The sequence below is a fragment of the Ylistrum balloti genome, unplaced genomic scaffold (genome assembly GCF_031769215.1).
Source record: "Ylistrum balloti isolate Yb309-2 unplaced genomic scaffold, AGI_CSIRO_Ybal_v1 Utg370126, whole genome shotgun sequence".
Classification (NCBI taxonomy): domain Eukaryota; kingdom Metazoa; phylum Mollusca; class Bivalvia; order Pectinida; family Pectinidae; genus Ylistrum; species Ylistrum balloti.
Genome location: NW_026782140.1, coordinates 1,055,455 through 1,083,426, shown reverse-complemented (window position 1 = coordinate 1,083,426; position 27,972 = coordinate 1,055,455). Strand labels below are relative to the sequence as shown.

Genomic DNA, 27,972 nt, shown 5'->3' with positions numbered 1-27,972 from the left:
ACCGCCATTCTTGGTATTTCCTCGTGTGCATTTCAAACAATCCATGCTATATGGAGCTCCGCCTGGAACTGTTGGTGTAGCAAATCCATCAGGATGGATGACCTCAGAGAACTTTACTGTATATATGCAACACTTTATTTAGGCAACCAAATTTTCGAAAGAGCGTCCTGTTCTGTTGATATTAGATAATCATGAATCTCATATATCAATTGAAACAATTGTCCTTGCCAAGGATAATGGTGTTACTATGTTAACACTTCCGCCTCACTGTAGTCACAAAATGCAGCCCCTAGACCCTTCTGTGTATGGTCCTTTCAAGAGCCTCTACACCAAGGCAGCAAATGATTTTATGATAAGTCACCCTGGCCAGCCAATCACAATTCATATTGTAAGTCAGATTATCGGCAAAGCTTACCCACTGGCATTTACTCCAAGGAATATCAATTCCGGATTCAAAGTATCTGGTATCCATCCTTTTGACGCCAACATCTTCAGTGATGAAGATTTCATGGCTCATACGTAACAGATAGGCCAATAACTGAAAACGTGAAAGACATTGAAGGAACCATCATTGATCATGTTGTTTCAGCTTCCTCATCAGTTAACCCTAATGTGTCAACTTCCACAAATGTTGAACCTGTTGCATCAACATCTACCAACACTGATCTTGTTGCATCAATTTCGACAAGCGTTGATTTTGCTCCGTCAGCTTCCGCCAACGTTGATCCTGTGACTTCTCCCCATGCCAACACTCCAGCAGCAAATTTAATAAGTTCTGATTCTGGTTCAATGTCGTCTGAAAATAGGATATCTAGAGAAAAAATACAGGCAGTTGTTTTACCAGAAGAAATAAGTCCCTTTCCAAAGGCGCCACCAAGGAAAGGTAGAGGAGGTCAAAAGAAAGGAAAAACTCTAATTCTTACGGACACACCAGTAAAAGATCAGATCAAAAAGGATGCCGAGGAAAAGAAAAGAAAGCAAACCAAAGAGAGACAAAACAAAGCAAAAAAAGGTAAAAAGGGATTACGGTTTGAATTTCAACAGAAAGATAGTCAAGGTGATTCAAGTTCAGAAGAGGAAGTTAACGAAAAAAACATTTGTGAAGATGACGATGATTCCTTTGAATATGATGAATCTGCTGAGGAAGAGGAAATAGTACCGCCTGATTCTGATTCTCTCGTCCCTGAGGATTTTGTCATAGTACAATTTCTTACCAAAAAGACGAAAGTTATTTATATAGGACAAATAATAGGCTGCAATGGAGACATTGATGATATTGGTGAAAAAACCTTTAACATTAAGTTTATGAGACGTAATTCCTCATCATACAAATTTGTCTTTCCAACAGTTGATGACATATCTGATATTGCATTTACTGATATCATTGGAAAGCTGCCACAGCCTCTTCAGCATGGTGGCACTGCTCGTGTTGCCCGTCATTTAATATTCCCAGTGGATTTTCATGCCTGTTCAAAATTTCTTCGGTAAATGAATTTAAAAATCAGACAACCAGTCAAACATCTTGTCACCGGACAAAAGGATAGACAGTTTTGATGACTTACTTTTTGTTTACCCATTTCAATTTGTTTATGCGACTTTGAAAGACACTTAGTCACACATGTTGCTGTTCATGAATAGACAGTTCCTTTACTTACGATGTTTTAGTGGCAATTTTACTCGTGTGACTTTAGAAGACACCTAGTCACACATGTTGTTGTCAATGGATAGATAATTTTGTGGTCTAAATTACTGAATTTAGACTGAATTTGGTTTTTCTTAGTTATTGAATAAATAATTCTGTTTGCAAAACATTTATGTTTGTAATTTTTTATCCTTTTTAGAGAAAAAAAATCCACTGATTTCTCTGTCTGATTCACAGTGCCCCAGGTGATGGTCCACTGATTTCACTGTCTGATTCACAGTGCCCCAGGTGATGGTCCACTGATTTCACTGTCTGATTCACAGTGCCCCAGGTGATGGTCCACTCATTTCTCTGTCTGATTCACAGTGCCCCAGGTGATGGTCCACTGATTTCACTGTCTGATTCACAGTGCCCCAGGTGATGGTCCACTGATTTCTCTGTCTGATTCACAGTGCCCCAGGTGATGGTCCACTGATTTCTCTGTCTGATTCACAGTGCCCCAGGTGATGGTCCACTGATTTCTCCGTCTGATTCACAGTGCCCCAGGTGATGGTCCACTGATTTCTCTGTCTGATTCACAGTGCCCCAGGTGATGATCCACTATTCCCCGGTGCCAGGGCACAGTGAATCAGCTTTTTAAAAAAATTCAAACACTTGTATATTTAAAATTGTCAAAGTTGGCATGTAATATTTGACATGTTTAAACACTGACCATGGGTCAATATCGTTTGCACTTAAAAGACAATCAATTATGCCTTTGATAAGAAGTAATATTCAAAAACAACTTTTCGATTCACTGTGCCCCGGTCTCCCCTATAGCGCTTGCCTATATTGACACCTTTACATTCAGAACGAAAAAGCCAAATGGTTTGGTCGAAGAGGCGTTTTTCTCATAGTGTTTATGCTCATCTTTTAGTTCATATTTCATATTTAAATTCCTCTTTTGGATAATACAGTGTCACAAATCTTCTAACATCGTTACGATATTACATATATGTTACTTGTAAGAAGTTTGGAGTCGCTACACACTGTAGATGACAGTAAATCGTCGATGAATTGAGTATCAACGAGACACGTACCGCTGTCATTATATTGTTACATATATATCATCCTACCAATAGACCCATTATAAATATTGCTTCAGTATTGTAAAAATATCCTAAAACACAACGGCAGATACTCATAAAACCATTACACACATTCTCATTATGCAGTACCGTTTATCGTTCTGTCAACAGCCAGGGCCATTTTCAGACAGGGGTCTGCTTGTAGTAAATGCTTCCCTGAACAGCATAAGGGAGACCCGTCGCATTTCAACCAGAGCGATCGGACAAAGTGACTACATGTGCAAGCGTTGGAATTATATATATAGAAATATTTGGTCGTGATATTTTTTATGTAAATATGACTACTTGAATGATGTGGATTCTGAATTATTTGGTGCCATAATCGTGATGTTTTCTTACCAAAATGTCGTGTGTTGATTTATGCCTATCATCGAATAGCATTGACGTCGGTTAGCAATCGACAGTCCCATCTTATCTGTAGAAGTTTGTCGTGCGTTCGTGTATTCTATCATTACAAAAATACAACTGTGGGTCATATCATTCTGCCTTTCATATTACAGGATTTGAGTTCGAAATTAATTGGTATTTCGAATGATTTATAGTAGAATGAAAACTAAAATAAACTGTTTTAAAGTATCTAAAGTATCGCCAGCCTCTTATCTGGATTGTCTGTCATAGTTTTTTCTACTCACCACAAGAGTTCGATTCGGAAATACAATGAGCGCGATCTAGCGAAGGAAAGGTGTACCAAGGCAAGTAATCCAAGGAAACCAAATCTGTATCAATCGAACGCACCCAAAAATAACGCCATCTATGAAGAAAAAGTTCGTCTGCATTTCCCGGTGTCAGTTTCCGCAACATTCATCACATCCGCATTTTATCTAAGTTATACTAGTGATCAGAAAATTGTTCTTTCGCCATATTGTTTTGATCTGTATGCGGATAATTATACTCTTCTGCATCTTTCATGGAACGAATCATTTAATGTGTAAATTACCAATCGTGGGAAACGTGGACATCACTGGTATCACTAACATAAGGATGTAAACACACTACCAAATATTTACATTGAACACAACTCATCTGACACTGAACAAATAATTTAGACTAACATTGTCCCATGTTGACGTGTCACTGTTTGATATAATACATGTTACCCTAGCCATGCAACATTTGGCGAATGAAGTTGGCTGAAGATTGTACCTGAATGTGTTATCGGTTAAATATTTATTGTATACTAATAAGCTGTCATTGATAACTGCACATCCCGCGATTTACATCTACAAAGGCGTTTACATTGGCAGTTTTATGTTTTTAAAAATTTGGCCAAATATCAAATGATATCTTGTAAGTTAAGAAAATTGCATCCAATTTGACATATTTGTTTTTTCATTTCTTTTCTTTTTTGTTTCAGATGTTTTGTCAGTTGTTAATGTCCTTTTCTCACTGTTTACTGGGATGTATTCTGTTAAACACAGACAATGCTCTAGCAACACTTTCAGTTATGGAGACAGTGATTCACACTTGTGATGTGAAAACACATGGACAAGAAGGTGCTTTTAAAGATTTGTGTCAAGAAAAGGTTGACATTGTATTGAAGACATCACTGAAATTGGTGAGATTGGTTCAGATCTGGTTTTTAGATTTCATGATATTTAAACTGAAAAAAAGTTACTTCACCTCTCACAGATGTTTTGCAATTTTCAAAAATAAGCATAATTCTGATACCAGGATGCATATAATATCAAACTTGGAGTAATACATATTTTAATGAAGATAACTTCTTGATATGAAGAAATGATGAAGCTAAATCCCCCTTCTCAGTCATACCCACCACCATTTAACATCCACTGATTACCTTTATGTTACTACTTCCCACGTGCATGTATAATTAAATATTCTGTTTTTTGATATTTTTAGATGAAGGGGGAATCTCAATTTGTCACTGTAAATAAAGCATACTGTCCAGAGGATAGGGAAGATGTAAAACTGCTTAATCCATTAGTAATACATGTTTATGTAAAGGATGCAAGTCTTCTGTACCCACTGGAGTACGTAAAGGTCAGTCAATGAGCTGAGTAAAATGACATTAATTTCTCAGTCTACTTGTGTTAACATCATGTGTTAATTTATACGAAGATCTTTATTCAGAAGCTCGAGTTAGAATGTTTTTGAAATTCCTAAACAACATACTGATTAAGATTTACCATGAAATTTGTCTACCACTTTTTTTCTAATTCTTCAAACACAGACAGTTAACAACAAAGCTTATGAAGTTTTCTTTCACAAGGACAACACAAAAAACTATGAAGGTTGTAAGAAAAGTTCAATTTGGAAACTGTGTGGAAGAGCATCTGGACAAGGGTCTGATGCTGACAGAGTAAGTTGGTTTTAATCAGTTTTAAGTTTTATTTCAGGATTTTATTTCAGTGAATGCATATTATGTATGTTCCATCCAAGAATATTAATTATAACCTTGTTGTTCTGAAGGAAAATAACAGCCTTGAATTTATTTAATGTCATATGATAAATAACCTATAACAAGAAATCATTTTGGTCATATTTGGAGTTAATTTGGAGAAAAACACTTTAAGCCAGTGCTTTTAATATTTCCTCTTCAAAACCTTGATTCTTCAAAAGCCATAATTTTTGCTCAGTGTCAAGTGAATGTGCTATGAAGTCATAATATGCTTTTCAGTATACATGATAAATTATAGTTCCCTGACATGGAAATAACCTCTGGATATAGCATGGTAGCATGGAGGTGAGTAGTAAAGAAATAAGAAAAAAAATGTTGACAATTGTTTGATGGTGAGATAATTGTTTTAGCTGCTGCAACAGTTGCTAAAGAAAGCACCAATCTGTCCCCTATATGTAAGTGGTTATTGTGAGTCCTGCCTATAAAATGTTGACTAATTGATACATTATCTGTTCTAGTCTTTACATGGATTTTGCTGCTCTTGTGACGGCTACACTAGTGACATTTCCTACCATGTCCGCAGTGGACAGGATTGTAGTGACACACATACACCTCTACTGGAGGACTCCACTATCTACCATTCCAGTACTCATTGTCTCAAATTTGACTCTCTGTGGTACTCACTTTTATCAATGTCTTATCACTTTCTGTGTAAAGGATCTTGTGTATGTAGTTATATTGAAACTGTGAAATAGGATGTTAATAACTTCTACGATACTAGTGTATATGCTGAAGCCTCTTTGTAAGGCTAGAAGAAAGTAATATCTTTACTTTTAATTCATGATAAGAAATTCTGCTTTCAAAAATATACAACTTAAATCATTGTCTTAACATGTGATACATATATACAAAAAATAAAAGACATTATGAAGCAAGTTTGCTTAAAGATTTTTTCAGTTTTCTTGCAGAAAGTTTTTTTTTAAAATAGCTTTACAGTTTGAGGAATTGAAAAGTTTTGATGTCTAACAAATGTTCATTAATGGTATGTACTTTCCATATAGGTACCATGTTTATCAGCTGAAAAAGCCTTCCCTAGAATATAACTTAGCTGTGGAAATATATAGAGTGGATGGAGCAGGGGGTCTCATACCAGTGGTAGATGACAGCATAGTGATGGGAACATCCTCCCCTAATTTTGTCTCCAGTAACAACAAGGTAAATGTGTCTATAACAGGAGACAACATGGTGATGAAAACATCTCCCACCAGTGTTCTCTCTCTTATTAACAACAAGGTAAATGTGTCTATAACAGGAGACAACGTGGTGGTGAGAACATCTCCCACCAGTGTTCTCTCTCTTATTAACAACAAGGTAAATGTGTCTATAACAGGAGACAACGTGGTGGTGAGAACATCTCCCTCCAGTCTTCTCTGTCCAGTAACAACGAGGTAAATGTGTCTATAACAGGAGACAACATGGTGGTGAGAACATCTCCCTCCAGTCTTCTCTCTCCAATAACAACAAGGTAAATGTGTCTATAACAGGAGACAACGTGGTGGTGGGAACATCTCCCACCAGTCTTTTCCCTCCATTAACAACAGGACACATAGTATTCCCATATATCATTAGTAAGTAAAAATTCTTTTCAGTGTTTAAAAAAATTTGAATTCAATGAAAATTAATCAGATAAGACGTTTATTTAGATAATTATTTTACAATATTCTAAATCCATGATGAATTTACTGATTTGAGTTTTTCCTACTGAAAGGTCTTTGTCAGCATCTTGAATATACAGAACCAACCAAAACATGAGAATCCACTTGGCTACAAAAGAAATGTTCTTTTGATTCCTGAACAGCTTGGGAAGGAAGTGAAAAGTGAAGAACTTCCTCTTCAGTTGCAGGTTAGTATTATTAATCTGTGTGGATTTATCAATGATGCATGCTTATAAAAATTAAAACATGAATACAGTATATCCATTAATATTTTTCTTTTATTCCAATTAATGCAATTAAACTGTTGTTGGATAAATTTTCACAACTTTTATATGGTACTAGATGTGGTAAGAACAATGTTTACCTGTCACTGCAGGGAAATGCTTCCGAGTTTCTGGTGCTGAACAGAGACCATCTGGCTCTTAGTGGTGGTGTCTGTGATAAAGTGGGTGTGTCTTATAGGGCATTTGTTGACCAGAGACATCGATGTTTGAAGTCTGCTCAGAGGTAAGTATTGAGTTACAGGTGTTTACAGATGTCACTTTTACGTTGTTAATATTGACAGTTTTAATGATGATCTCACATGTTAAGATTAACATTGATTCAAAATATCTTTTTTTAATACTAATGAAGAAATTTTGAAAATTTTCACAAAAGGAATATTTTTTCTCGAACATCATCACTAGCATGGCCATTTCCACTTCTATTTTATTGTCAGTACAGTGTCAGTTGTCTGGCATTACAATAGGTTGAAAAACTGTCCTATATTCAAAACACAATACAAAATTAACACACCTTTCATTGCCCAAATGATGTTGATCTAATGTAGTATCATCTTTTTCACAGTTGCTTTAAAAATCAACCAATGCATTTTTGGCTCCATGATATTGTAAGTATATCAGTTTTTCCACAATTCAGACATTTAACCATTATATACCTGATTAAATGTCCAAAAAAGTGACAAAGATATATTTTATCACTACTTGAGATAAACAATTGTTAATTTGTTTGATGTTTAATCAGTACTGGAGATAAATGATCATTTATTTTTTATATTAAATCACCACTGGAGATAAATGATCATTAATTTTTTTTGGTATTAAATCACAACTGGCAGTAAATGATCATTAATTTGTTTAATATTTGACCACTACTGGAGAAAAACCACCGTTGACTTGTTTGGTATTTAAGCACAATTAAAGGTTAAGTAACATTAATTTGTTAAATATTTGACCACTACTGGAGAAAAACCACCGTTGACTTGTTTGGTATTTAAGCACAACTAAAGGTTAAGTAACATTAATTTGTTAAATATTTGACCACTACTGGAGAAAAACCACCGTTGACTTGTTTGGTATTTAAGCACAATTTAAGGTTAAGTAACATTAATTTGTTAAATATTTGACCACTACTGGAAAAAAACCACCGTTGACTTGTTTGGTATTTAAGCACAATTAAAGGTTTAGTAACATTAATTTGTTAAATATTTGACCACTACTGGAGAAAAACCACCGTTGACTTGTTTGGTATTTAAGCACAATTAAAGGTTAAGTAACATTAATTTGTTAAATATTTGACCACTACTGGAGAAAAACCACCGTTGACTTGTTTGGTATTTAAGCACAATTAAAGGTTAAGTAACATTAATTTGTTAAATATTTGACCACTACTATTTATTTAAGGTTAAGTAACATTAATTTGTTAAATATTTGACCACTACTGGAGAAAAACCACCGTTGACTTGTTTGGTATTTAAGCACAATTAAAGGTTAAGTAACATTAATTTGTTAAATATTTGACCACTTACTTGTTTGGTATTTAAGCACAATTAAAGGTTAAGTAACATTAATTTGTTAAATATTTGACCACTACTGGAGAAAAACCACCGTTGACTTGTTTGGTATTTAAGCACAATTAAAGGTTAAGTAACATTAATTTGTTAAATATTTGACCACTACTGGTGAAAAACCACCGTTGACTTGTTTGGTATTTAAGCACAGTTTAAGGTTAATAACATTAATTTGTTAAATATTTGACCACTACTGGAGAAAAACCACCGTTGACTTGTTTGGTATTTAAGCACAATTAAAGGTTAAGTAACATTAATTTGTTAAATATTTGACCACTTCTGGAGAAAAACCACCATTGACTTGTTTGGTATTTAAGCACAATTAAAGGTTAAGTAACATTAATTTGTTAAATATTTGACCACTACTGGAGAAAAACCACCGTTGACTTGTTTGGTATTTAAGCACAATTAAAGGTTAAGTAACATTAATTTGTTAAATATTTGACCACTACTGGAGAAAAACCACCGTTGACTTGTTTGGTATTTAAGCACAATTAAAGGTTAAGTAACATTAATTTGTTAAATATTTGACCACTACTGGAGAAAAACCACCGTTGACTTGTTTGGTATTTAAGCACAATTAAAGGTTAAGTAACATTAATTTGTTAAATATTTGACCACTACTGGAGAAAAACCACCGTTGACTTGTTTGGTATTTAAGCACAATTTAAGGTTAAGTAACATTAATTTGTTAAATATTTGACCACTACTGGAGAAAAACCACCGTTGACTTGTTTGGTATTTAAGCACAATTTAAGGTTTAGTAACATTAATTTGTTAAATATTTGACCACTACTGGAGAAAAACCACCGTTGACTTGTTTGGTATTTACCGGTAAGCACAATTTAAGGTTAAGTACCATTAATGTGGTTTTTATCTGTTGACTGATTCCTGTATTGTTATATTTTTGTGTATTTAAGCAAAAACAGCTACAAAGAAAACCCACCAAATACTTTCTCTCAGGGTTCACTGAGATTAGCAGCAATCCCCTGGTTAAAAAATCTGCAAATTTGTCATTATCTCTCCTCTCAAAAGGAAGGTTGTCAGCTAACCTCATCCTTCAAGCTAAAGTTGACAACATTTATCCAACCAGACACGGGTAAGTATCTATATTATAGTTACTTCTAACCAGCTAGTTTAGTATTTAAAGTGGTCTGAATGTAACATATAGGACAGACAAGTAAGATTACAGTGGATCCATAAGATGTTAACATGTTTAATCCCATTAGATAATGCAGCCTCCATGCTGAACAGATAATTCAACCTCCTCAATTCGCAGGAGGTAACTGAGCCATCATCATTTCCAGCAGATAATCCAGCCACCTGCATGCACCATAGATAATCAAACCTTGTTTCCCAGTAGATAATCCAGCCACCTGCATGCACCATAGATAATCAAACCTTGTTTCCCAGCAGATAATCCAGCCACCTGCATGCACCATAGATAATCAAACCTTGTTTCCCAGTAGATAATCCAGCCACCTGCATGCACCACAGATAATCAAACCTCCTTTCCCAGTAGATAATCCAGCCACCTGCATGCACCATAGATAATCAAACCTTGTTTCCCAGTAGATAATCCAGCCACCTGCATGCACCACAGATAATCAAACCTCCTTTCCCAGTAGATAATCCAGCCACCTGCATGCACCATAGATAATCAAACCTTGTTTCCCAGTAGATAATCCAGCCACCTGCATGCACCATAGATAATCAAACCTTGTTTCCCAGTAGATAATCCAGCCACCTGCATGCACCACAGATAATCAAACCTCCTTTCCCAGTAGATAATCCAGCCACCTGCATGCACCATAGATAATCAAACCTTGTTTCCCAGTAGATAATCCAGCCACCTGCATGCACCATAGATAATCAAACCTTGTTTCCCAGTAGATAATCCAGCCACCTGCATGCACCATAGATAATCAAACCTTGTTTCCCAGTAGATAATCCAGCCACCTGCATGCACCACAGATAATCAAACCTCCTTTCCCAGTAGATAATCCAGCCACCTGCATGCACCATAGATAATCAAACCTTGTTTCCCAGTAGATAATCCAGCCACCTGCATGCACCATAGATAATCAAACCTTGTTTCCCAGCAGATAATCCAGCCACCTGCATGCACCATAGATAATCAAACCTTGTTTCCCAGCAGATAATCCAGCCACCTGCATGCACCATAGATAATCAAACCTTGTTTCCCAGTAGATAATCCAGCCACCTGCATGCACCACAGATAATCAAACCTCCTTTCCCAGTAGATAATCCAGCCACCTGCATGCACCACAGATAATCAAACCTCCTTTCCCAGTAGATAATCCAGCCACATTCATCCACATTAGATGATCCAGCCACATTCATTCACACTAGATAATCCAGCCACATTCATCCACATTAGATAATCCAGCCACATTCATCCACACTAGATAATCCAGCCACATTCATTCACACTAGATAATCCAGCCACATTCATTCACACTAGATGATCCAGCCACATTCATCCACATTAGATAATCCAGCCACATTCATCCACACTAGATAATCCAGCCACAATCATTCACACTAGATAATCCAGCCACATTCATCCACACTAGATAATCCAGCCACATTCATCCACATTAGATAATCCAGCCACATTCATCCACAGTAGATAATCCAGCCACATTCATCCACACTAGATAATCCAGCCACAATCATTCACACTAGATAATCCAGCCACATTCATCCACACTAGATAATCAAGCCACATTCATCCACACTAGATAATTCATCCACACTAGATAATCCAGCCACATTCATCCACACTAGATAATCCAGCCACATTCATCCACGCTAGATAATTCAGCTACATCCATTCTTAGTAGATAATCCAGCCACATTCATTCACACTAGATAATCCAGCCACATTCATTCACACTAGATAATCCAGCCACATCCATTCTTAGTAGATAATCCAGCCACATTCATTCACACTAGATAATCCAGCCACATCCATTCCTAGTAGATAATCCAGCCACATTCATTCACACTAGATAATCCAGCCACATTCATTCACTAGATAATCCAGCCACATTCATCCACACTAGATAATCCAGCCACATTCATTCACTAGATAATCCAGCCACATTCATTCACTAGATAATCCAGCCACATTCATTCACACTAGATAATCCAGCCACATTCATTCACACTAGATAATCCAGCCACATTCATTCACACTAGATAATCCAGCCACATTCATTCACACTAGATAATCCAGCCACATTCATTCACACTAGATAATCCAGCCACATCCATTCACACTAGATAATCCAGGCACATTCATTCACACTAGATAATCCAGCCACATTCATTCACACTAGATAATCCAGCCACATTCATTCACACTAGATAATCCAGCCACATTCATTCACTAGATAATCCAGCCACATTCATTCACACTAGATAATCCAGGCACATTCATTCACACTAGATAATCCAGGCACATTCATTCACACTAGATAATCCAGCCACATTCATTCACACTAGATAATCCAGCCACATTCATTCACTAGATAATCCAGCCACATTCATTCACTAGATAATCCAGCCACATTCATTCACACTAGATAATCCAGCCACATTCATTCACACTAGATAATCCAGCCACATTCATTCACACTAGATAATCCAGCCACATTCATTCACACTAGATAATCCAGCCACATTCATTCACACTAGATAATCCAGCCACATCCATTCACACTAGATAATCCAGGCACATTCATTCACACTAGATAATCCAGCCACATTCATTCACACTAGATAATCCAGCCACATTCATTCACACTAGATAATCCAGCCACATTCATTCACTAGATAATCCAGCCACATTCATTCACACTAGATAATCCAGGCACATTCATTCACACTAGATAATCCAGGCACATTCATTCACACTAGATAATCCAGCCACATTCATTCACACTAGATAATCCAGCCACATTCATTCACACTAGATAATTGAATCTTTTCCTTAATTCTAACTTTATCACTTGATGAATATTTGTTTTAATCAGGAAATCAGCATTAATTACCAAGATAACTCACACCAAAGCACAGAAAATACACACAGTGACAGTGTCTGTGTACAACCCTGGTCTTGTGAGGGAGACCTACACTGTGTCTCTCCACTCCTGTAACACCAGTCAAATTACCTCCAAAAACACAAAGGTACAGGTAGATGTCCCAGCCCACCATTCTGCTGATGCGGTCTTCAAAATTCACAGCTTGGCTTCTCACCAAGTAATAACATGTACAGGTATGTCACCAGCATACATTGTAGTGTGATGTCCAGTTGATCATGCATGTCTATACATTTGGCCGAGTCTTGTGTAAAATCTGACTTAAATTTACCTTTTCTGAAATTTGTCTTGGACTCAGCAAATAAGGCAAGATCAGAATGTTTTCTAAAATGAAGAATCTCCTAGATTTAACATTGTTAGAAATAGATAGAATTTCCAGCAACTGGGTTGAAAGATGATAACCAAGCTTTCAGCAAATGAAAGGTTGCAGGGAAGTTCTTTAGACTTTGTTTTATACTAACCAACAACATTAATACTCTAGCCACATTATCAACTGCCACCATTTTAATCCTGAATTATGCTTCCTATCACAGCTTTACAACAGTTAGCATTGCCTTTCTACTTATTTTGATATACTCAGCACATTCTAATTTCATCACATTTCAGTGATTTACACTTGGTTTGTTATCTCATTTTGCCAGTTTCGGTCTCTAACTACCGTCTACACATTGTCAGTGAGCGCGGATTTTGGTTCAGAGAGGAAGAGATCTGTATATGTCTGGAAAATATCAGCTGTACAGTAAGTATAATATCCCTTTGAGTATGGAAGTTTTTATCTAATAATTATTTAATAAGGTGGGGAAAGGGGTTGGGGTAGTAAGATCCAACACCTGTTTAATTTCATTGGTTGATTCTGGGTTCCTAGACCTCTCATCTGGATACATGAAGGTACACAGTATGATTGATGGAGGAGTAATCATTTAGAAAATAAATCACAACAGGTGAAGAGGTTAAGTTCATCAATTTCCTTAGGAAGCCTGAGAAAGGACAAGACTAGTCAACAACATTGCTTGATTAACCCAGCATGTTAATCTATAGTGTTTGACAATGTGACTTATTTTAATTATAACCAAATATATGTAAATATATGTAAATATATGTAAGAAACTATAGGTTTTCAGGCTTATTTTGTAGGTTGGCTTATTCTGTAGTCATTTAAGGATGGTGATCAACACTTAAGTTCTGGTGAAAGCTAAAGAAACATTCTAAAAGACTGTGTTTTTTATTAAAGTGCAACATCATTGATATTGCAAGCCAGATAATGTTGTTTATACCATGTATGCCAAACAGTGTAATTATTGTATTGTTTTTGCAGTGCCAGAGTGAGAAGTTCCAGTCAAACTTTACTCTACAGACTGATGCCCTCCGTTTATCTCACCTTCACTCAGTGATAGTCCAGGGCTACTTCTCTGGACCGGGTGATCACAGATTTGTCCTTCTCATTGTTCTTGTGGTGCTCATCATTATAGGTAATTAACAGTGATTGGGAAAGTGTGCTTATCAAGCTGTTCTGCATTTTTTAAATGATACCCACATTATACTATCTAAGTCTACTTTTCACAAACAATCAGCATGATTTCAGTGAAATTTTGTACATACCGTAAGTAATATCATGAAATATCAATAGAAAATACATGTAGTGTAAAAAGATATAAAATAACATTTGTAACATCAATATTGTCACTCCAATGAAATAATAAGACAGCAATTTCTACTATACATCACAGGTGAAAATATCATCATCTTAAGTAACCAAAGCTAGCAGAAGAAATTATGGTGTTGTCTTCTGACTGGTCTATCCATCCACATCTGATGTTTTTTTTTTCAAGATAGTCATAGAATCATGACTTCATTGAATTTCAAAGGTCAAGGTCAATCACTTTCTAAAACTACTCAGTATTCAATATCAAATAAGGAGATGTGTAAGTACAGGAGATGTATAAATGGTCAAGTACACTGTTTGGCATTTGCTGACCTGTCTGTAATCAGTACTGCATAGCTTTTCATGAAAAGTAGAGTTTGTCTGTGTACTTGTTATTGTTGTGTCGCCTGCAGAGCTGGCGGACACTTAGGGATCACTTCGTCCTTCGTCAAGCGTTTTTCGGTAATGCTTTGAGTTATCAAAATGAAGTTTAGCATATGGCTTTTGGTTGCAAGGGTACAGATTGCGTTCGATTACCGGCTGTCTGTGACCCTTTTTGGCAGAGTTATGCCCCTTTCAACTTAGAAAATTTCCTGGGAATATTGTTTTCCGGATTTTTTTGGCTGATGCATTGAGTTATCGAAATGAAATATGGTATATGATTTTTTGTTGCAGGGGTACAGATTAAGTTTTATTCCTGGCTGTCTGTTACCCTTCTTGGCGGAGTTATGCCCCTTTGAACTCAGAAAATTCTCTAGGAATATTGTTTTCTTGACTTTCATTGGTTATGCTTTGAGTTATAGAAATGACATTTGCTATATGCTGTCTGTGACCCTTCTTGGCTGAGTTATGCCCATTTGAACTTGCAAAATTTCTCAGGAATATTGCTTTGCGCACTTTTCCCTTTATGCTTCAAGTTATAGAAATGAAATTTGGTATTACAACTTTATGGTTGATTGTTGCACATCCATTTCAATTTCTGGGTGACTGTGACACTTTATGCAGGCGACACATACAGTTCCGAGGAACTCTTGTCCCTGAAAATTTTCAGGTCACTTGAGACAAAGTCCCTGGGAGACCTGTTGTGATCCTCTTTTATCCAGCATCGTGCGTTGTAAACTTTTGTCATTTTTTATGTCTTCACGAAAATTTGTGAACTGATTTCAATGAAATTTTACAAAAACCTTAGGTCAAACTGATTGAAACTTCAAAAATCTTCTCAAATCCCAGGTATGGTAGAATCATGTACTCTTCATGGATGGAAAGGCCTTCAGATGCTTTACCAAAATGGTAAATTTCATGACCCCAATTGGAAGAATTAGTATTATTAAATCTCTTCTCATATTCCAATTTAATCACCTGTTTATCTCTTTACCTAACCCTGATGACAAGTTTCTCAAAAAGTTGAACTCGGTTCTTTATGACCATCTTTGGAATGGTAAGCCAGATAAGGTAAAAAGGGAGGTAATTACTCAAAATTATACAAGAGGGGGATTAAAAATGGTTAACCTTACTACTTTCATAGAAACATTGAAACTTACCTGGATAAGAAGAATGTTTCAAACAACAGAGAAATGGCAAGCTATTTTAAAATCCTATATCAATACAGATCTGTTGGTAACATGTGGTATTGATTATGTAAAATTAAAAATAAATTCTGATGTGCTAAATGCTTGGTATAAAGTTCAGTTAAAATATGATAACAAAGTCTTCCAGGAAAACATATACAAAGTCCCAATTTGGTATAACAGACAAATTCTGGTTGGAGGGAAAACACTTTTCTTAAGAAAGCGGCATGAATGTTACATAATTATTGTAAATGATTTGATGAAAAATCTGAACACTGGAACTTTTTGGTCTTTTGAAGAATTTATTCAAAAATACAGAGTAAATGCAAACTTCCTTAGGTATCAGGGTCTTATCTCAGCAATAAAAAAAATTGTCCCAAACAATGGTCACAGTTTTGTTGATATAAATAACCCATACATCCCAATTAATTTACAAATTTTCGATAGAGATAAAAAAGGTTCAAAAATATTCTATGATATCTTATATAATAATTCTGACCTCATTCCTTCTGGCACTAAAAAATGGAACACACTAATACAGGACAATGACCAATCATCCTGGACTTGATATTATAAAATGCCATTTCAGGTGACAAATAGTACAAAGCTTCAGTGATTTCAGGACAGAGTACTTCATCATATCTTGGTTACCAATTCTTTACTGTTTAAGTTAAGGTTAGTTATCTCCCCTTGCTGTGTTCTATGTAATACTGAAATTGAGACAATTACTCATCTCTTATGGGAGTGTCAAGAGGTTCAAAACTTACTTCAGTCATTTGAATCTTTATTAAAAGCTCTGCTAATCCCTTTCTTAATTAATAAAAAAATTGTTCTTGTTTGGCTTTCTCTTTCAAAATCTCCTTCCAAGTAACCGTGTTGGCAATGAAATAGTTATAATTATCAAACAGTATATTGGTAAAATGAGGTGCTTTCAAAACTCACTGAATATAAATGCACTTATAAACACAATAATGAATACAATAACTCAATCCAGAAATACATTCTAAATAATAAAGGGGACCTGAATAGAAGACTTAATGTAGGAAAATTCAAATCTTGAGTGTACACGTAATTTGTTTTAATTCTACCTTGGTTAGAAGCCTTAGTATGGGACAGCAGTTATTGTATACACAGTTAACATTTGCATTATATATGTACAATATAACTGAAGTAAATTTTTTTAACAAAATCAATACCATGACATGTTGCATGAAGAAGCATTGTGACTCAGGTGACCATTAAGGCCCTTGGACCTCTTGTTTACTCTCAGCTATTTTTGTTTTTTGGGGTTTTGTTGGTTTTTTTTTGTAATTTTTCCATTATTATTTGTTTTGTTTTTTAGGCTTTGTGAAAGGTTTACTGAGTTTGGCCTTTCCAATACATGTTGGTCAGTGGGGTCTTTGTCTCTTGCTCAGAGACAAACCTTTGTATACATACTATGAACGGGAGTTAGAACCATTTGATGTAACATACAATGAAGATGGAGTACCAGTTCATCCTGTCAAGTAAGTTTGTCTCACAGTTAAACAGCATTAAGGAAAGCATCATTAATGCTCTGTTGTACAAAGGCAATCTGTGTTAATCTTATTGATTGTTCTTCAGGTTATACATGCTTGAGAAATAATATGTAACTCAATGCTCTGTGCTGAGCTATGTATTCTCATCCTTGATACTCCAGGAGTTAAGATCACTTTCTCTCTGCACCCCTGGAACATGTCGTGACAAAATTGAAGGTTCCATGTGCGGTACCCTGTGGACAAGATGAAAAAACTAGGACAATCCTTTGGTAAACATCAGACAAATCTCGAGGTTACATAACAGTATATTGTAATAGCTGTGAAGCTGGGTGTCACTCCTTTGTAATCTTCAAAAGGAGTGTATTGGGCTGTGAAAGGTCAGTTTTTTTCTCCTGGAACCAATGAAATTACTTCTTTTCTGCCTTAGATTTTGCCATGACAGAGAGTGAAAGTGATCAAATCCCCAGGAGTCTCGAGGATGACTATGCTGAGCTTCTATTCTTCCGCATTACAACAGTTATTCTTTCTTATGGGTGAGATTTGGGTATGATTAATGATATACAAACAATGAAAACAAATCATGGGTTATACTCAATATGTTTGAATATCACATGATTAAACCATTTAGTCACTATTTTTTTTTTAAAAACCCGGTATAAATCCAGTCCAATATTGATGTTTCTCAGTACAACCTTTTTATATCCACAGTCATAATCCTGTACAGTTACTTTCCAGATGTGAGCTGATGTTCCTCAATACAACCTTTTTATATCCACAGTCATAATCCTGTACAGTTACTGTCCAGAGGTGAGCTGATGTTCCTCAATACAACCTTTTTATATCCACAGTCATAATCCTGTACAGTTACTGTCCAGATGTGAGCTGATGTTCCTCAATACAACCTTTTTATATCCACAGTCATAATCCTGTACAGTTACTGTCCAGAGGTGAGCTGATGTTCCTCAATACAACCTTTTTATATCCACAGTCCTAATCCTGTACAGTTACTGTCCAGATGTGAGCTGATGTTCCTCAATACAACCTTTTTATATCCAAAGTCATAATCCTGTACAGTTACTGTCCAGAGGTGAGCTGATGTTCCTCAATACAACCTTTTTATATCCACAGTCCTAATCCTGTACAGTTACTGTCCAGAGGTGAGCTGATGTTCCTCAATACAACCTTTTTATATCCACAGTCATAATCCTGTACAGTTACTGTCCAGAGGTGAGCTGATGTTCCTCAATTTGTTTTTCGGTTTCTACATGATCTTTATCCTTCCACATTATCTTTTGAGCCAATGCCGACAACACAAACACCATCCTAAGAGTGAAAAGGTAAGCGAGATTCAGAGTAACAGCATGTTATTGAATATGATCAAATTTAGGAGAGATGTCTCCTTTCATGATTCAGAGGTCCAGGTCAAACAGTTGTTAAAATTGGTTGACATGGTGAAAAAATCATACATGGCAGTACTTGCTAATCTTCATAAGAGTATCAAGTTTTTTCAGTCGATGGTCAAAGGCTTAAGGTAATATGGGTCATATGATTGAATGCAAAGTTCAGAGAGAATTTGTAATGAGAATGGCATATATGTTCAATGGGGACAACCTACATCACCAGAAAAGATAACATTCACTTTGGGTAAGTGTTATTTTTATAGGCATGTAAAAAATTTTGATGGGACCTATGGTAGTATGGCATCTATCCGTGGTTAATTTTTATTTTTTGAGAGATCTCCACTCGCATATTTCAACTGATCATTTTTAATTATGGTTCACGTAGGATTAATCACCATGACATGAAGTTGTGTTTCCTTTAACAACATATTCAATCAACTGTAATTGGAGGAGTTACTGCCCTTCTTTGTTTCTTAATATTAATCTCATCTGAAGATCTCAGTTTTAACCAATTTCTATTGAACTTTCTATCATTATCACAATGACATGAAGTCATTTTTCTGAAAATCAGTTTTCTTTGTCTTTATTTGGAAAAGTCACTGCCATTTGTTATTTTCATGATATTAATCTTTGCTGCAGATCTATTCTCAGTTCAAACAATTCCTTTTAAACTTTTGCAGGCTTAATTACCATGACAATAAGTTGTGTTTTCCTACAAAGAAATTGATTCAACAATTTTTGATAGAGTTATTGCCCTTTTGTTATTTTCAGCTTTTTTATTTTGTATTGAGGTCTCCTTCCTCAGTTTTTTGACCAATTTCTCTGAATCTTGAAAATTGGTAGGTGTAATAATCATTACATGAAATGGTGTTTACCTTCCTAGCATTGTGATTTTACAATTTAGGAAATTTCCTTTGATTTGTTTTTTGAACATTCTTGTCTTGTCCAGGTATTGCCTCCATCAGTTTTCATCAAATTTCTTTGAAACTTGGTAGGCTTGAAAACAACAACATGAGATTGTGTTCTCCTGAATAACATTTCAATTCAAGTACATGTAAAAAGTGATTGCTCTTTGTTCTTTTCAGCATTTTAATCTTGTCCAGAGATTTTTTTCATTTTCCTCATATCAATGACATTGGACAAGGTTACAGGGATCAAATATGTCTATTAACTTTGAGAGTTTTCTACTTGAGTTCCATAAGATCAAAGACAATCTATGTAGGCAATAAGTACCTGAGGTGTAGTACTATTTCCCTCATGAAAATAAACTTTACTTTTGTTCTAAATCACATGATTCAAATATGTTAAAGTCATTTTAGAATCATCTCAAATTTTAGAAGACTCGGGACCTTGAAAATTTGCAATCAGGTACTTGGGATGGAGAGTTTTTAGGGGTCAGATTTGCTAAAAAAAAAAATTTTTCTTGAGGTCCAGTTTATCAATAGAAATAAGTGTATGTTACATATGTTACCACAGTATATCATTTTTGATGTATGTTGGCACCTTGAACAAGGATTAGAAAACACAAAATTGTGTCATTTATTTACATAGAGTTGTTTTTAGTGTTAGTAGATTTATTGATAATTATTTGGATTATAAATACAGAATAGTAAAGAAGCTGAAGTAGATTCATCAGAGAGAGCTGAGAGACAATCAGTGATCATACCTCAGAATGATTCACCCCAGATCACTTTCAACACCACCACTTCTCTCATGTCAAAATCAGAAAAGGAGTTGGTACTGGAACTATACAAGAAACAAAAACAGAAACTATTGGTATGTTATTGTTTGATTTAGCACTTTCGTGTTCAATGTAGATGTCTCAACTTCCTGTTGTTATTTATACCAACACATGTTTTATATTGATGACTAGTAATATTTTTATTTTAGCATCATAAAGAAGTTAGCCAATCATTGTCTAGAAATGAGACCGGATCATATCGATATGACATCACATCTCCAGACCCAGGTATGTTCACTACTGTAGTCATTATATATTATCTGTGTTCATAAAGTGGATTTGTTGGCATATTAAAATAATTTGGATACAGAAATAAAAAGTTGTTTTCTTGAGAATTGGTTTTATTTTCAGAAAGTGATGAATCTCCTAGTAGAAGGATGACAAGGATCAAAGATAGCTCAGGTAGTCCTTTACTTTGGTCACTTATGTATAGGTTTTCTTCACAACAACATAATTATGTATGTTTAGTATACATAATCTTTTGTAGTAGATAAAACTCTTGCCATTGAAATTATTAGCTACTCAAAGATTGATATACGATTTGCCTTAGTGAAGCCAAAGCCCTATTATAATCCCCAGATCTGTATAAGTTTGTGGAAAAACAAAGAAAGCACTATTTACAGCTTTTTATATGTTTCAGGACGGCAAGCTGGATCTGATCTTTTCCTTCACAAGCAGACACTAAACACTTTACTACAAACAGACCCTGTATACTGTAATATAGAAAGTGGGCCATCCATCTACATTAAGGTAATAACAGGTTCTGTCTGTGCTACCAAATCATTGTTAATTTCTCTGTGAGAGATGACTGAAATAAGTGCTCAAACTTGGACTTCTCAAGAAATATGAAAGTTTTTTTTTTAACTTTGATAATAACACATGAAGAGTCTGTTTATACCTGTAGGTGTGGCTATATTTTTGCAGAATTCTGGGAATAAGTACAGTCTATGTGGTACCCTTGCAAAAGAAAAAAGAAAATTTGTCTTCCAGCTCGGTGATTACACCTTACAGGTAATGGTTTTGTTTCATTAAGCTTTAGTATACATAACATTCAATGCCACTAAGTTTTAGAATTTGATGGACATTTTTAGCCCACCATCTGCCCTACGTGTGTGGTTCATTGTCCGTCTCTCTGTAAACAATTTCTGTTGTCGCTACTTCTTGAGAAGTACTGGATGGTTCTTTCCAATTTCATATTCCCCTTGGTCCCTAGTTGTGCCTGTTTGATTTTGGGACTGATCAAAAAAACAAAATGGCCGAAGGCAACCCTCTTGGATTTTTCAATGAAGATTGTTATAGCTATTTGTTGGAAAGTACTCAATGGATCTCTCTATAATTTCATATGTGTGTTTTCCTTGGTCTCTAATGTGCCCATCTAATTTTGGAACTGATCAGGGAAAAAAATGGCTGACAGGCAGCCATCTTGGCTTTTGCTATGTAAAGTTTGTTATTTGTTATTCTTGAGAAATACTGCATAGATGTTTCTCAAATTTCATTGGTAGGTTCCTCCTCTTTGTCCTTTGTTGTGCCTGTTTGAGTTTGGGACTGAACAGAAAAACAAATGGCTGACTTCTTAAGAAATATCAAATGGATCGCTATCAAATTTCATACATATGTTCCCTTTGGTCTCAACTTGTGCCTGTTTGATTTTGGAACTGATCAGAAAAAAAAACAAAATGGCTTCCTGGTGACAATCTTGGATTTGGCAAGTAAAGATTATCATTGCCATTTCTGCAAGGGAATGTTCAAATGTCTTATCATTAAGAGCTAAAAAAGGGAAGAGAAAAGAAGGGAAAAGATTCAACTTTCGAAGGGCAAATAAAGCTCAAACAATGGTGGATGCCAAGATCCCTCTGGGATCTCTTGTCTGTAATGCTCAGTTAAATTTTGTTGCCATTGTCATGTTCTGGAGTGGATTTATGGCATTACCAATGTCTTTCCATCCTTTCCAAATAAAAGTTATTTCTTAAGAATCTGAGAACCTCTCATCAGATTTGGTTCATATCTACCCCATGGTATCATTATGAATAAGTTTCACACCTCCTAGTTCTTCTTCTTCAGTATTAGAAGGCAAAGAGTCATAATGTTTAGATTGTAGTTTCCTTTGACAAAGCCAAGCAAAAGATGGTGGGCTTATCAAATTATCCTTCATCAGTGTTTATCCATCCTTAAACAATTCTGTTATCATTATTTCTGGAGAAGCACTGGATAATGATAATTAATTTGTATATTTCTGGGAAAGTGTTGGATAAATCTTTTTCATATGTAGGTTTACCTTAGTATGTAATGATGCATATTTAATTTTGGGACTTATCGAATGACAAGATGGCCGTCGGGTGATTACCTTTGAGTTTGACAGTCATAGAAGCACTGGAAGGACCACTCTCAAATTTCATACGTTGAATTTTCTTGGTTCCTAGTTATAAATATGTAGTCCATTTTGGGATTGATTGGAAAAACAAGGTGGTTGGCAGGTACCAATGTTGTATTTTGATAATGAAAGAATGTTTTTTGAAAAAAACATAAGATGGATATTTCTCTGATTAGGTCACCTGAGGTAAAGTCTCATGGTGATCTATAGCAATCACCTCCTGCATTGTGCATCCCTAAACAACTTAACATTTTCAACTTCTTCTCAAAAACCCCTGAACCAATTTCAATGAAATTTTGTAGAAACCTTCCCTGGCCTATGATGAACAAAATAGTGAATTAGACAGTCCCCACCCCACAGGGTGGTTAGAATTATAAGTGAAGGATGATGGCTTCATGGTATTCATATATTGATACTATCTGACCCCCAGGGGCTGATGGACAGGGCCAAAAAGGGGTCAAACTGACTCAGATTTCAAAAATCTTCTCAACAGTCAGATGTGGTAGAATAAATACTCTTCATCATTGGAAGCATCTTAAGGTGCTTAACCAACAATGTGAATTTCATAACAATGTAGTTCATACTTTGTTTAATTTCCATTGGAAATATTTTAAACTTGGTTAGAGTTATGAGTGAAGGATTACGGCTTGATGATATGCTTATATTAATCCTGGTTTACCCAAAGGGGCTGATGGGCGGGGCCAAAAGGGGTCAAATTGCTTTCAAAAGTCTTCTTTTCAACAACCAGGTATGGTAGAATCAAATGGATGGAAGCATCTTAGGGTGCTTTAATTACCAAAATTGGTCTCAACCTTTAACCTTTTGTGATAAATATTGCTTATCTCAGGTGACTGCTTGGCCTCTTGTTTCATATGAAGGCTTCCTTTAGTCCCTAGCTGTGTCCTTTTGATTTTGAGACTGATCAGAATAACAAAGTGGCTGACAGACGGCCATCTTTGATTACCTAATTATGGCTATTTCTCAAGAGGAATTTTCAAATTTCACAAAATGATGAACAAAAACAGCAAAGAAGAGAAAAGTAGAGAAAAGATCCAACTTTATAGAACAAATAAAGATCAAACAACAGTGGTTGCCAAGATCCTTCTGGGATATCTAATTTCTTCTGTCAAACCATCCATACAGTGCAAATTTATGTTAAAGAATTACCTGATAAACTTGGCCACAAGCTTAAGGAAGGTTGGAACCAGTCAATATTTTTATTATGTAATTGTCATTGTCTGTTACTCTGTTAATAGTGTTTATTTGAGACTATATCTCTTATTCCAGACTTATGAAAATGTTGGCTTCCCAAAGTTGTTGTCAAGACCACAGAGAATCCTACATCCAATAAGTTTTACACTGTGCCTCACATCAGTGGGTGTCCACAAAACGATTACAATGGAACCACTGCATCCCTGTCTGAACAGGAAGATCTGAAGAGTTCCACCACCACCACTGTATCCCTGTCTGAACAGGAAGATCTGAAGAGTTCCACCACCACTGTATCCCTGTCTAAATAGGAAGATCTGAAGAGTTCCACCACCACCACTGTATCCCTGTCTAAACAGGAAGATCTGAAGAGTTCCACCACCACTGCATCCCTGTCTAAATAGTAAGATCTGAAGAGTTCCACCACCACTGTATCCCTGTCTAAACAGGAAGATCTGAAGAGTTCCACCACCACTGTATCTCTGTCTGAATAGGAAGATCTGAAGAGTTCCACCACCGCTGTATCCCTGTCTAAATAGGAAGATCTGAAGAGTTCCACCACCACCACTGTATCCCTGTCTAAATAGGAAGATCTAAGAGTTCCTACACCAATGTATCCCTGTCTAAATAGGAAGATCTGAAGAGTTCCACCACCACCACTGTATCCCTGTCTAAATAGGAAGATCTGAAGAGTTCCTACACCAATGTATCCCTGTCTAAATAGGAAGATCTGAAGAGTTCCACCACCACTGTATCCTTGTCTAAACAAGAAGATCTGAAGAGTTCCACCACCACCACTGTATCCCTGTCTAAATAGGAAGATCTGAAGAGTTCCTACACCAATGTATCCCTGTCTAAATAGGAAGATCTGAAGAGTTCCACCACCACTGTATCCTTGTCTAAACAAGAAGATCTGAAGAGTTCCACCACCACTGTATCCCTGTCTAAATAGGAAGATCTGAAGAGTTCCACCACCACTGCATCCCTGTCTAAATAGGAAGATCTGAAGAGTTCCACCACCACTGTATCCCTGTCTGAATAGGAAGATCTGAAGAGTTCCACCACCACTGTATCCCTGTCTAAATAGGAAGATCTGAAGAGTTCCTACACCAATGTATCCCTGTCTATATAGGAAGATCTGAAGAGTTCCACCACCACTGTATCCCTGTCTATATAGGAAGATCTGAAGAGTTCCACCACTGTATCCCTGTCTAAACAGGAAGATCTGAAGAGTTCCACCATTGCTGTAACCTTGTCTAAACAGAAGGATCTGAAGAGTTCCTACACCACTGTATCCCTGTCTAAATAGGAAGATCTGAAGAGTTCCTACACCACTGTATCCCTGTCTAAATAAAAAGGCATGAATATTCCTACCATTACACTGCTGTATCCTTGTCTGAATAGGAAGGCCTGAATAATACATCTATTGAACCACTGTATCCAAGTCTGAATAGGAGGGCCTGAACGCTTCCATCGCCGAAACCAAGTCTGAACAGGAAGGTCTGAATAGTCCCACCATTGAAAAGCTGTAACCAAGTCTGAACAGGAAGGCCTGAATAGTCCCACCACTGAACCGCTGTAACCAAGTCTGAACTGGAAGGTCTGAATAGTCCCACCATTGAACCGCTGTAACCAAGTCTGAACAGGAAGGTCTGAATAGTCCCACCATTGAACCACTGTAACCAAGTCTGAACAGGAAGGTCTGAATAGTCCCACCATTGAAAAGCTGTAACCAAGTCTGAACAGGAAGGTCTGAATAGTCCCACCATTGAACCACTGTAACCAAGTCTAAACAGGAAGGTCTGAATAGTCCCACCATTGAACCACTGTAACCAAGTCTGAACAGGAAGGCCTGAATAGTCCCACCATTGAACCACTGTAACCAAGTATGAATTGGAGGTCTGAAAAGTCCCACCATTGAAAAGCTGTAAACAAGTCTGAACTGGAAGGTCTGAATAGTCCCACCATTGAACCACTGTAACCACGTCTGAACTGGAAGGTCTGAATAGTCCCACCATTGAACCACTGTAACCAAGTCTGAACAGGAAGGCCTGAATAGTCCCACCATTCTAAACTGTTCTAGACAGTGCATAAAGCCAAGCCAGTATTGTTTTTAAACTATGTAAAGTAATACCCAAGACGAATGTAATACTGAGTATATTCATAATTATTTTAGTCTTTTCTCTTAGAATTTTGTTTGGTGATGAGAATTGTGTTTACAACAATGGATTATGTAATAACATTTTCATAAGTCAATTATTATTTGATTTAAGATGACACATGAATTTACCATTTTTATTATTTTCACACTTTGAAATTTTTTTTTTTACTTGTGTTTTCTGTTGAATTTTTCTTGGTGGAGAGACTTTTATTCATTTGTTAAATTTGATAATTAATTAAATATGTGAGTGTAAGATGTTTAATAGTTCTAACTTAATTGATTTATAGTTACTCAGGACAAGTTTTTATTCATTTAATAGTCAAAGAAATATGTCAGACATCCATATTCCTAACAGATGTATTTTGAATGTTGCATTCTGCAATGCGTGTAAAATATTTTGTATATTTGTAATGTTTTTGATTGAATTTTACAATCCCTTGTTATATCCTTAACCATTCCTTATATGTTAATCTAGTCGATCCAAATCCACTTATGATATCTGTGTACAACTCTTAGTCCAGATTATTTCTTGAACATTCCATAAGGTATCAAAACCATAGTATTACATTCCTAACCCTTTCAAAAATAGCACTCCTATAATAATGTAACAGTACTGCTGAAACAAGGTTGGGGGTAGATATCACAGAAATTATTTATACAATCTAGGACAGTACCTACCCTGTACATAGATATAGATGGTAGAGCTATCACAGAAATCATTGATAGTCTGGGACAGTACCTACCCTGTACGTAGATATAGATGGTAGAGCTTTCACAGAAATCATTGATAGTCTGGGACAGTACCTACCCTGTACGTAGATATAGATGGTAGAGCTATCACAGAAATCATTGATAGTCTGGGACAGTACCTACCCTGTACGTAGATATAGATGGTAGAGCTATCACAGAAATCATTGATAGTCTGGGACAGTACCTACCCTGTAAGTAGATATAGATGGTAGAGCTATCACAGAAATCATTGATAGTCTGGGACAGTACCTACCCTGTAAATAGATATAGATGGTAGAGCTATCACAGAAATCATTGATAGTCTGGGACAGTACCTACCCTTTAAATAGATATAGATGGTAGAGCTATCACAGAAATCATTGATAGTCTGGGACAGTACCTACCCTGTAAATAGATATAGATGGTAGAGCTATCACAGAAATCATTGATAGTCTGGGACAGTACCTACCCTGTACGTAGATATAGATGGTAGAGCTATCACACAATCTTTATCCTTCATTATCTGAATGTACTTTTACAAAAAGCTGTCCTTTAGATGTTTTTATTCAGTTTCTTAAAAAACATGCCAGGAATATACCAACTTATAATTGACATTGTGTGTATTTGAACATATCTTGGCAATAAGGTTTCCCCAAAGAATTGCATAAAGGCTTTATTTTTGTATTGGGGTCTTAGGGAATGGGGAATGTTTGATGTCAGTCTCTGGATTAGTTGTGCCATTTGAAATTTCAATTCAACTTAGTCATATTGTTACTTTTACAAACACATTGTAAAGGGATATATGTTTTTGATTA

At 36.0% G+C, this 27,972-nt stretch overlaps 1 protein-coding gene across 1 annotated transcript; it reads left to right on the top strand.

The window, feature by feature from the left end:
• Window positions 1-280: 280 nt before the first annotated feature.
• On the top strand, window positions 281-26,541 carry LOC132550490 (hapless 2-like). Its single transcript, XM_060214559.1, has 23 exons — window positions 281-464; window positions 590-933; window positions 1,045-1,200; window positions 4,124-4,324; window positions 4,636-4,770; window positions 4,961-5,089; window positions 5,647-5,804; window positions 6,190-6,343; window positions 6,897-7,031; window positions 7,220-7,350; window positions 7,690-7,732; window positions 9,613-9,791; window positions 12,754-12,995; window positions 13,461-13,558; window positions 14,135-14,288; window positions 17,372-17,534; window positions 18,745-18,883; window positions 20,552-20,722; window positions 20,837-20,915; window positions 21,039-21,089; window positions 21,328-21,437; window positions 21,612-21,698; window positions 24,346-26,541. Exons 1-23 carry the CDS (start codon window positions 281-283, stop codon window positions 24,493-24,495), a joined length of 3,393 nt encoding a protein of 1,130 aa, XP_060070542.1. The 3' UTR covers window positions 24,496-26,541.
• Window positions 26,542-27,972: the final 1,431 nt, after the last annotated feature.

What these genes read in the sequence shown, in the direction of transcription:
- LOC132550490 (XM_060214559.1), top strand. Translation starts at nt 281, where the DNA reads ATGCAGCCCCTAGACCCTTCTGTGTATGGTCCTTTCAAGAGCCTCTAC. An exon ending in TTGTCTCCAGTAACAACAAG is followed by an intron (nt 6,344 to 6,896) that starts GTAAATGTGTCT and finishes TCCTACTGAAAG; the next exon opens with GTCTTTGTCAGCATCTTGAA. An exon ending in TGTGGTGCTCATCATTATAG is followed by an intron (nt 14,289 to 17,371) that starts GTAATTAACAGT and finishes TTTGTTTTTTAG; the next exon opens with GCTTTGTGAAAGGTTTACTG.